Source organism: Pseudorca crassidens, chromosome 12 (assembly GCF_039906515.1).
Source record: "Pseudorca crassidens isolate mPseCra1 chromosome 12, mPseCra1.hap1, whole genome shotgun sequence".
Taxonomy (NCBI): Eukaryota; Metazoa; Chordata; class Mammalia; order Artiodactyla; family Delphinidae; genus Pseudorca; species Pseudorca crassidens.
In genome coordinates, this window is record NC_090307.1 from 15,948,166 (window position 1) to 15,958,435 (window position 10,270).

The 10,270-nt window shown below is 52.5% G+C and overlaps 1 protein-coding gene across 1 annotated transcript; it reads left to right on the plus strand.

Annotated features, from left to right (window-relative positions):
• Positions 1-5,537: 5,537 nt before the first annotated feature.
• RAX (retina and anterior neural fold homeobox) lies at positions 5,538-10,137 on the plus strand. Its single transcript, XM_067698928.1, has 3 exons — positions 5,538-5,826; positions 6,112-6,368; positions 9,165-10,137. The coding sequence occupies exons 1-3, from the start codon at positions 5,538-5,540 to the stop codon at positions 9,675-9,677; spliced, it is 1,059 nt and encodes a 352-aa protein (XP_067555029.1). The 3' UTR covers positions 9,678-10,137.
• The last annotated feature ends 133 nt before the right edge of the window (positions 10,138-10,270 follow it).

Genomic DNA, 10,270 nt, shown 5'->3' on the forward strand with positions numbered 1-10,270 from the left:
CAGAGATGCCTGTGAGGCCCATCTCTTCACTGATTTATGTATTTTAGCCACAATTATGTTATGGGATTTTTATTCACTGCAGATCAGCTTGCGTGATCTTTGTTCCCAGGTCAAACCCATGCCCCCTGCAGTGGAAGCCTGGAGTCCTAACCACTGGACTGCCAGGGAATTCCCAATACTTATTTCAATTTAGTCTGAAAATGGTAGAGAAGATTCAGGTGTTCATATTGACTAATAAACTGGTATATAGGAAGGGTGTTGATCATTTGTGCCAATTTTATGGAAGTGACAAGGGATATAAGTTGTCTACTTATAAATATGGAGTTTCTGATAAGCATCTCCAAGGACATTTTCTTGATATACCTTCCGTCCTGCTTCTAGTAGGGAAATGTTTCATCAATTGGGAAGATCTGATAGTGAGAGATGAACAAGCATAGTATATTTTATCTCTGGACTCAATATGTCAATATTAAAGAGAGTTTAGCTATTGATTTTTTTTTTTTTGCAAAGACTGTCAGCAGCTTGTATACTGTGCTCATGACATACGATAATAAACAGTAAAGGGACTTCCCTGGTGGCACAGTGGTTAAGACTCCACGCTCCCAATGCAGGTGGCCCGGGTTCCATCCCTGGTCAGGGAACTAGATCCCACATGTATGCCACTAAGAGTTTGCATGCCACAACTGAGGAGCCCATGTGCCACAACTAAGGAGGACTTGAGCCTCAAATAAGGAGCCCTTGAGCTGCAACTAAGGAGCCCTCGAGCCGCAACTAAGATCTGGTGCAACCAAATTAATTAATTAATTTTAAAAAATAGTAGAGTATAGAGGAGAATACATTGAATCAAAGAAGGACAAAATAAATGACACATGGTAAATGCTTAAACATATATTGTTCACAAAACCCTAAGAGTGAATTGGAACTCTGGGAACAGAGAGAGAATTCCTTAAACTTTATAAGGCAGCCTTGGGAAGTTGAATGGTATACTTATTTTTTAAGCATATCTGGCATCATTATAATTGACCAAATAAATTACTGGCTGCACATCACACCTTTTTCACTCCCACCTCCCTCAAACTCTGAACCACATTATTCCTGTGCCCTTTGACTCCTAAATTTTTTTACTCTATCTGCTAGTTCTCATGTAGCCACAGGAGAATCAACTGTGAATATGTACATACACCCACCGTATTGGGAGGTGGTATACGCAGTGATTAGATGGATATTCCTGAAAAAACACCAGGGTTCAAGTCCTGGCTCCACCTGAAACCAGCTGTACAACCTTAGGTGAGTGACTTATCCTCTCTGAGTCTCAGACTCCTTATCTGTAAAGTGGAGATAATAATCGTGTCTACCTCACAGGGTTATTGTGAGAACTAATTAGGTAATCTACATAAAGGACTTGGAAGAGTGCCCACTAGCATATTGTTAGTATTCAATAAATAATAACTGTTATTATATATACATATATTTTGCTTAACTCTTGACAGCTGAATTTGTTGAACTTCAGTGTGTGTGTGTGTTTAATGATTGCATGAGTTGAGTTTTGCTTTGGTTACAACTAAAGTTAAGTTGCTTTGGCCAAATGAACGTGTATCAGCTTGTGGGAGGAGATGGTCCTCCAGTGTGGTATGAGACAGATGGAGTTATTCCAGGATTAAAATACATCTACTAAGAGGATAGTCTCCATGCAGACATCGAGTTGGTTTTATACACTTTATGGAGTGATAACCCATAAGTCCTCCAACAGACACTTTTCTCGCCCAAACCTAAAACATTGCTTCAAGGTGAAATTACTAGACTCAAATGCCATGAGCTCACTTGTGAGTATGCCCCCTGCCCACCCAGGGTACAGAAAATTCACTCCATATATGCCCATTTTCTCAAGAGTGCTGTGGGTGAAGCAGTCCACCTAGAATGCTTCTAGAAAAGGGACCGCCTGTATACATCCAAGATAAAAGAGCCACTTTGATGGCGGGTTATGTTTAGACTTTGTTTTCTTCGTGCTAGCCAGTCCCTAGCCCCTTTCTCCTCAAAATCTCCCCAATCCAGTTGTCATTCTAGATTGTCTACCCCACATCAACTGAGCCTCCCCTTCTTCAACATCCCTGCAAGCCTCAACCACTCTCATTTTCCTTACTTCTGGAAATGTTTCTCCAAACCATGCCAAGTTGAAAGGGGCTCTAGCTGCCTAAAGTTCAGCCCGTGTGTTGGCAGCTGTGAGGAGGGAGTTTTCTTTGATCCACCTAATGAATTAATGAATTAAACAGAGGTGGAGTTCAGAAGCCAGGCTCCTTGCTTTTGCCGAAACTGGGTTGGGTATGAGCTGGCGTAACTGCTGGAAAAATGCAGCTTTGGGCTAGAAGAATTAAGGACATGGACGAATCCATTCATCTTCCCTAATCGAGTTCTTGGGAAATACACATGTAGATTAGCCCCTAACAATGACCCCCGGCTGATTGCTTGGAGTACCCTCCACTGTGCCCACAATAGTATTGACTAGCTCTTTATGTCACGTACAAAAGAAGTCCCAACCTCCCCTTGTCCTGCTTTGCCCTGTTTCCCCCGTGGTCCCTCGCCAGTGGCTGTTGAAGTCTTTGCTGCTTTTCTCCTGAGACTCTGAAATAAACAGTAAATAAAAGCTAACCTCACCTGGACCTATTAGGGAGAGCTGGGCAGTTCCAGAGGGAATTAACTTTGGAAAACAAGGCCATAAGCCCCTTAGCGTGTGGGCAGGAGCTTTGTTTAGCAGTGATTATAGAGATCAGTTTAATATTGGGGGAGTTTACATAAAAAGCATACTCAGAGGGGAAACAGCAAATACCAATTAATTATCCCTATGGCTGCCCTCTGGTCACCAAGGCGGCAGCATCTCAACCACCTGGCCTTTGTAACTGGTTCGTGGGACCTTGTGGGGTGCCACCAGATCGTTTTGGGGGAGAGTGCCTTTGACAGCCTAGAAAATGCGAAAAGAGGCCAAGTGGCAGGCTTCCCCTGCACTGGGGCGGGAACCTCCAGAGGGTTCGTCCTGTCGTCCTGGACACCAGCGCCCAAAGGCCACTGTCTACAAGCTCTGACTGCGTTTCTTTGGGAAACTAAGCTGCCTCTTCCTCAGCCTCTTACGTGCAGGATCCAGTCTCCAGGAAGGATTAAAGACGGACTGCAGACTAAGATGTGTTTTGATTCTGTTCAAAAATATCACACTCTGCCGTAAGAATTACAAATGAGGGGCAGCCAGAGAGCACTGGACAAGGAGTTGGCCACTCTGAGTTCCAGTCCTGTCCCTTCCACTTAAGAGCTGTATCACTTTGAGCCTCAGTTTTCTCTTCTGTAAAATGGGGACAAATATATTTGTCCTGCTCACCTCACAGGGTTGTGAGGCTAGGATGGCATGAAGAATGTGCTGAATACCATAAAGTGATACACAAAAACTGTAGTGTGTATTGATTTTCATTAATTTAGCTTTTACTTGAAAAATAATTTCTCACTTGAATCAGCAGCTTAATTCTACCTACTGTAAACTCACGTTTGCTGTTTTAATACACCTTTTTACAGTTTTATTAAAAATAGAGAAATTGGTGTACTGAACCCCTCCCATGTGCCCATCACGGAGAAATAACCATTTCCATTTAAAGATCCTTAACATAGTTACATGTCCTTTTAAATGTCCTTCTAACATTCATTTAAAGGTGGAGGACCCTAAGATACAGGTTTTTCTTTGGTTTCCTTTGTCTTGTCTCTCAGGCTGGACGTTAAACTCCTTAAGGCCTGTGGCCCCAGCCTCTCTTTTCTTTTGTGATGTTGACATGGCCCACATCAGTGCCCGACCCTCAGAAGGGACCCATGAACTGCTCATCTCAATGCAAAATGAAGTCAACCAACGTTGTAGAGGCAGGGGTGGGGGGAAGGGGAGACGCCCCTGCGTGGAGATCAGAGGGCCTCTGCAAAGGAGATTTTAAAAATCTCTGTTTTGTATCTCCATGAGATGATGGATGTTAACTAAACTTACTGTGGTCATCATTTACGTGTGTATATGTGTCAAATCATCACGTGGCACACCTTAAACTTATACAGTGCAGCATCTCAATAAAACCAGGAAACAAAAGAAAAAGAATCTCTGGGTCCTGCAGATTTTATTAGGAAAGTATTTTGGTTCACATTTCCCGCCAACATTTCAGTGAGGGCAGGGGCTGCCTCTGGCATCAGCTTTGAGAAGAGCCGGCGTTTACAGTGCTGTTCACAGCACTGGGGGGGATGTGAAGAAACAAAACAAAACCATCCGCCCGCACAAATCATCTTCCCACTTGGCCTATGAGTCACTCTGGGCCTCGGAAGCCTCGCGGGGTCCCCTTTGCCAGCGGATTGTGCCTATAGCCCCCAGAGAAGCGCGAGGCCTTGCACCCTGACGAAGGTCCTTCCCCCCTCAGCCTGAGGTTGGGTCATCTCCTTGGCCTGGAAGATGGTTTGGAGGGAGGGTTCCCTCAGGACAAATAGTCTGCGAGGGTGACAACCCCTAGCGGGTCTCCCACCGGCTTGAGCCCGGCAGCGTGTCCGATTCGGCGCCTTCCAGCCTCCTGCTGGGCCGTGGGACCCTTGAAGTCGCCAGGCTTGCGAGCACAGATGGTCCCACCGTCTCCGGGGGCGGGCGCCGGGGTCAGGGGGCCTGCGGGCGCGCAAGTCCGAGGGGGCAGGGAGGAGTAGTTAAATCAGATAAAGACAAACAAAATAAACCTGAAGTCCGAGGCTTCGGACTACGGAGTCGAAAGAGGATTGCCGGTGGGGCTAAAAAGAGGAAGAAAGAGGGGAAAATTCAAACTGGGAAGAAGCGTGGACTGACTTCCAAAGCCAGAAAGCCGGGGAGCCTGCTCTCGGTCTTTCCAAGGGTCGCCCCTGGCGCTCAGCCCGGCGCAGGAAGCGCGCCTCGGGGCAGAAGGCGAGCCTGGGCTGAGGGAGAGGAGCCGAAGAAGAGAGGCAAGCCCGAGGGGGAGGTGGGACCGAGGGCGTCGGCCCCACTGAGGCAGGACTGCGGGGAGCGGGCCCTCGGACCCGGGTCCCCGGGCCCGTCAAACATGCCCCAGCGGTCTCAGCAGTGTTCGGAGCTGGTCGAGAGGTGGGAGGTGGAAGGTTCGGAGTGCCGGCCCAGCCCGGGGTGGGTGGGCGAGGACCCTGAGGCTGGGCGAGGGAAGGACCCGCCCCGCTGCGGGGGGAGGGACCAGGGAAGAGGCTGGGTACCGGGCGAGAGGGGAGGAGCCGGGGCGACCCGGCTTGGAACCTTCAGCTCCCGGAGACCCAGCCGCCGGGAGTTGAAACTACGACTCCCGCCGGGACCTAGGCGGCCGCGGGCCGAGCGCTCGCCCTCCTCTAGCGCGCGCGGCCGGGGCCCGCATCGCCCGCGGAGCTTGACCTTGAGTCAGGACCCCTCGGGTTGGGCGACCGCACCCGGGAGGGGCCGACTTCCAGCCTCTCGCTCTCGGTCTTCCAAGCAGGCGGCGCTGCGGAGAGCGCGGGCCGCGCCCTCCGGCGTCCCGGCGCTCCCCATGCACCTGCCCGGCTGCGCCCCAGCCATGGCCGACGGCAGCTTCTCGCTCGCCGGCCACCTGCTCCGCAGCCCGGGCGGAAGCACCTCGCGGCTGCATAGCATCGAAGCCATCCTGGGATTTACCAAGGACGACGGGATCCTCGGTTCCTTCCCGGAGGAGCGGGTCGCCCGGGGTGCGAAAGAGCGGGATAGGAGGCCGGGCGCGCGGACCTCCTGCCCCAAGGCGCCTGCAGGAGGCGCCGAGCCCTCCACGCCGCCTGCCCCGGCACCGGCTCCCGAGTACGAAGGTGAGTACGCACCCCGGCTGCTCCGAGACCCTTAGGGTTCCCAGACTTAGGAGCTCTGCAAGAGGAGAGAGCCCTGCCTTAACTTTTATTAAGGCATCTGGGCGCAGGGGTGGGGGCTATATGCGTAGCAGGAGCTTCCAACTTGCGTTCAGGGAAAGTTAAGGGGACCCTTGCAGCCCTGACCCCCGACCTCCCTGGGCCATCTCGGAGCCCGCATGGGTAGGCGGGGTGGCCTTCGGATACTCCGAGGAATGTCTCTGACCGTGCGGGGTCTCGTCGTCCCAGCCCCTCGCCCCTACTGCCCCAAGGAGACAGGGGAGGCGCGGCCGAGCCCTGGGCTGCCTGTCGGACCCCCAGCCCCCAGCGACTCGAAGCTGTCAGAGGAGGAGCAGCCCAAGAAGAAGCATCGACGGAACCGCACGACCTTCACCACATACCAGCTGCACGAGCTGGAGCGCGCGTTCGAGAAGTCCCACTACCCCGACGTGTACAGTCGCGAGGAGCTAGCCGGCAAGGTCAACTTACCCGAGGTCCGGGTCCAGGTAAAGCGCCCAGATGGGCCCACGGGAGGGCCGGAAGCTCAAGCTGCAGCCAAAGCTCCCTTGAATCCCCGGGCGTCCACGCATTTATTATGGCACTTTTCCCACGGGCCTTCCTGCGCTTGGTTCGCCCAGAGCCCCACAGGAGCGTCACAGATTTTCCATGCGCCCCATGCCCCGTCCCTTGGACAGTCTGTTCCAATTTGTAGTAGCATCTCCCCTTTGGGGTCTCCCTCGTTCTAAGCTAAAAGAGAGGAACTGGGAATGGCTGGCAAGCTGAAGAGGCGACAGCGTCCAGGACCGGGGCGGGGGGCGGGAAGCACTGAGTGGAGAGGGAATGTAGACAGCGGCTCGAGGGTAACCGGATTGCGGCCCCAAATGCCACCATAGTCAGTTACGGCGCTCACCTTCTTGAAAACGAAAACCCTATCTTCTTAACGAGAGCCTGGCGCCTCGCAGTTGAAACTTTCGGTGGATTTGTTTAAGAAACTGACTTTTGCTTCTCGGGTGCACATCCAGCCAAACTTCCCACTGCTGCAGAGGCCTTTTCTTTTTTATTTAAAGGGGTTTTCGCTTTAATTAAAGCTGAATTATCTTTAATCCCTGATCATTAAAATATTTGAAAGCCTTAAATATTTGCTAGTCATCTGTGAAAAATCCGGGAGAATTTCCAAATTGGGAGAGTTTACAGAGGCCTGAAAGGGAGACATTCGGAACAAATTTCACCGCATCTGAAAGGCAGTGGAACTAAGATGGGATTTTTGTGTGTGTCTAATGAATTAGATTTCCAGGAAGTGAGGATACTCAGATGTTTGGGGCTTTTAGCCTTGTCTTAAAAGTAAAAGCGGACATGCTCCTGCCTTTTGTCTTTTCTGTTTAGTTTAAAGGGTTAAAGTAATGAGTAAATGTCATGGTTTTAAGAAATAGTTCCCTAATGTGACTCAGGATTAACTGGCAAGGACAGTTCAATTTCTCCTAATTTGGGGCAGTAGAGCTGCAAGGATTTCATTGAAGGGGCGGACATTTTAGCACCTGCTTTTCAGGGAGGAAGGATGGGGTAGGAAGAGGGAAAGAAAACAAGTGAAAGAGGAAGAAAGAGGAAAGGGCAAAGCCCTCCAGTGCCCCTCCGGAATACAGGGCTCCCTTCATGCCTCTGTCCCACGTTCCTCCCTCTCTACTTGTTTGGGGATGTTTGCTTCTTGTTTAAGATGTGAGCTTCTTGAGAACAGTGTCTGACTTCTCTGTGATCACAGGGCCAGCACAGTGGCCCAGCATATGGTGGGTTCTTAACACATGGGTATGATGTAATCAGGTTGCGAGGGGGGGCGGGTAGGCAGAGTCTCCCACTGTGTTGAGGACAGCAGTGGAGCAGAAGAGCAGACTATCCCAGGTTTTAGCCCTCTGACTCTGGATACTGGATCTGAAGCCTATAGCTGATACTTTGGGGGATGGAGTGGGATGGTGGTGGTGGGGAGGGAGAGGCAGTGGGATGGAAGCCCTCACCCGCGCCAGTGTTTCTCTATATAGCTAATGTTTCTGGGAAAATCAGGGCCTCAGATATGCTGATGAATCTTTTATTGAAAGGGACCCGGGGTACCTGCATTTTTGTTCTTTCTCTCTCCCCCCCCCCCCGCCCCCCAAATCCCAGCCTTGCAGACAGTTGCCCTGCTCTGCTCAGGTGCTGGATGGCTTTTTCTCAGTTTTCCTATGAGGGCCTCTCTCCCTATAATTAACTCAGAACTGCTGTCTCCCTTCTGAGGTGGTAATTATTCCCACACTTTCCTTCATAAATTTAACACTGAAGCCCCCCCCCCCAGTTTGGCCAAAGTTCTTTCTAGATTCCCCACTAAACTAGACCAGTTCTCTCTGTTCTGTTCCTGAGGGTGGTAAGTTGGTAGTGAAACCTTAATTACACCCTTTCTTGTGCTTTTATCAAATAGTAATGGAAGTTGCAGCCTTAAGAGACCAGACTTCACTCTTGGTGTGGACTTTCTCTATGTAAAGAAAAAAAGAAAAACTTGAACTCATTGAATTTATCTTAGGCTAACGTCAAAACTAACTCCACGGAGTAAAAGTAGATTATTAAACTTGAACTATTGTAATCATTTAAAGCCATTTTTAGGAAATATCAGAAATATTAGTCAGATATCGATTAAATAAAAATGAAAATCTCACGAACAGTAATATGCATATTAAATATGCCTGGAATAAAATCAACCCACTTTGTTCTATCAGTAATTTGTGGAAATAGCTCTATTTTAACAGCCAATGTTTCCAGTTACAGTACTTAGAGTATTTGTTTATACATATGTTTATAACAGGCAAAATGTGGGTAAAGCACAGAAAGTCTGCGACAAAGCGCAGCCACTGTACCACACAGGGAGGAAGCCGGGTCTAAAGCGAAGGGTCGGGAGGGACCGTCAACCAGCAGGTCACAGAAATTTGGTGAGATCTGGTTTCCCAAGTCCCACTGTCCGATTCCAGGGTTAACTTCATTTTTTTCTGCCTGCTCGGTGCCAGGAGTTGGAAACAGATACAACCACAGCTAAGGGTGAGGTAAACAGGGACAAGGGTGGGAACACCACGGAGGACAGGGATGGGACAAAGAGACTCGGCGCGAGAGAGGAGGAGGGAGGAGACTGGAGCAAACGGGACAGACAAGAAGGATAAGGCGGGTGGGGAGCGTGGGGTGGCGGCGGGGATGAAAGGAGCAGGTGAAACTGTCGAGCCCCGGTCCTTCTCGGGGGTGGGGAGTTCTGCCCCCGCCGCAGCCCGACGGCGCTGTGCTGCCTTCCGCAGGTGTGGTTCCAGAACCGACGGGCCAAGTGGCGGCGGCAGGAGAAGCTGGAGGTGTCGTCCATGAAGCTGCAGGACTCGCCTCTGCTCTCCTTCAGCCGCTCCCCGCCCGCCGCGGCCCTGGCGCCCCTCGGGGCGGGCCCGGGCGGCGGAGGCGGCGGGCCTGCGGGGGGCGCCCTGCCGCTCGAGTCGTGGCTCGGGCCGCCGCTGCCGGGCGGGGGCGCCACGGCGCTGCAGAGCCTGCCAGGCTTCGGGCCGCCGGCGCAGAGCCTGCCCGCCAGCTACACGCCGCCGCCTCCGCCCTTCTTGAACTCCCCGCCCCTCGGGCCCGGCCTGCAGCCCCTTGGGCCGCCGCCGCCGCCGCCGCCGCCGCCGCCCGCCTACCCGTGCGGGCCCGGCTTCGGGGACAAGTTCCCGCTGGACGAGGCGGACCCGCGCAACAGCAGCATCGCGGCGCTGCGCCTGAAGGCCAAGGAGCACATCCAGGCCATCGGGAAGCCGTGGCAGGCCCTCTAAGGGCACCGGGGACCAATTCAGGCCAGACGCCCGTCCTAGGAGCCGACCCCGAGCCGCAGGCGCTCACGCCTTCTCCCTGGGTCCCCCGGACTCGGCCACTCTTGCCCTGCGCCGCCTGAAGACCTAGGTCTAGGATGTGCATCTGCGCCCGACTCACCGCGGAGGGCTGACCCCCCAGGCCAGCCGAGACCTTCTGGCCACACCCACACTCCCACGGACCCCGGGCCTTGCTGCTGGAGGGGGACAGGCGGCCACGCTGCTGCCACCCCGGCGGGCGCCGGAGCCTCCAAGTTCAAGGTACCCAAAGCCCCTGACCTCGGCCGCTCCCGGGCGGCGTGGCAACCCCAGAAAAGGCCGACTGGGAGGAAGGGGAGGCGGAGAAAGTGTTTGAGGAACTGTCTGTAAAAGTAGTTTCGAAGAATTGAGGAGGAGAATTAAAGATTTACCTGTTTTGGTTTGACTCTGGTTAAGCGCGCTCAGGACTGCGGTGGCGGGGAGGAAGATGTGTGTATGAAGGAGGCTTCTGGAGGGGCTGCCGTGATGCATGTGGAGGGTGCGGGAAAGCAGAGGGCTGCGCAGGAGCTGGGGCTCCC

Excerpts from the sequence above, each read along its gene's own strand:
- RAX (XM_067698928.1), top strand. The coding sequence starts at position 5,538 with ATGCACCTGCCCGGCTGCGCCCCAGCCATGGCCGACGGCAGCTTCTCG. Across the intron at positions 5,827-6,111 it reads ACCGGCTCCCGAGTACGAAG|CCCCTCGCCCCTACTGCCCC; the intron begins GTGAGTACGCAC and ends TCGTCGTCCCAG. Across the intron at positions 6,369-9,164 it reads TACCCGAGGTCCGGGTCCAG|GTGTGGTTCCAGAACCGACG; the intron begins GTAAAGCGCCCA and ends TGCCTTCCGCAG.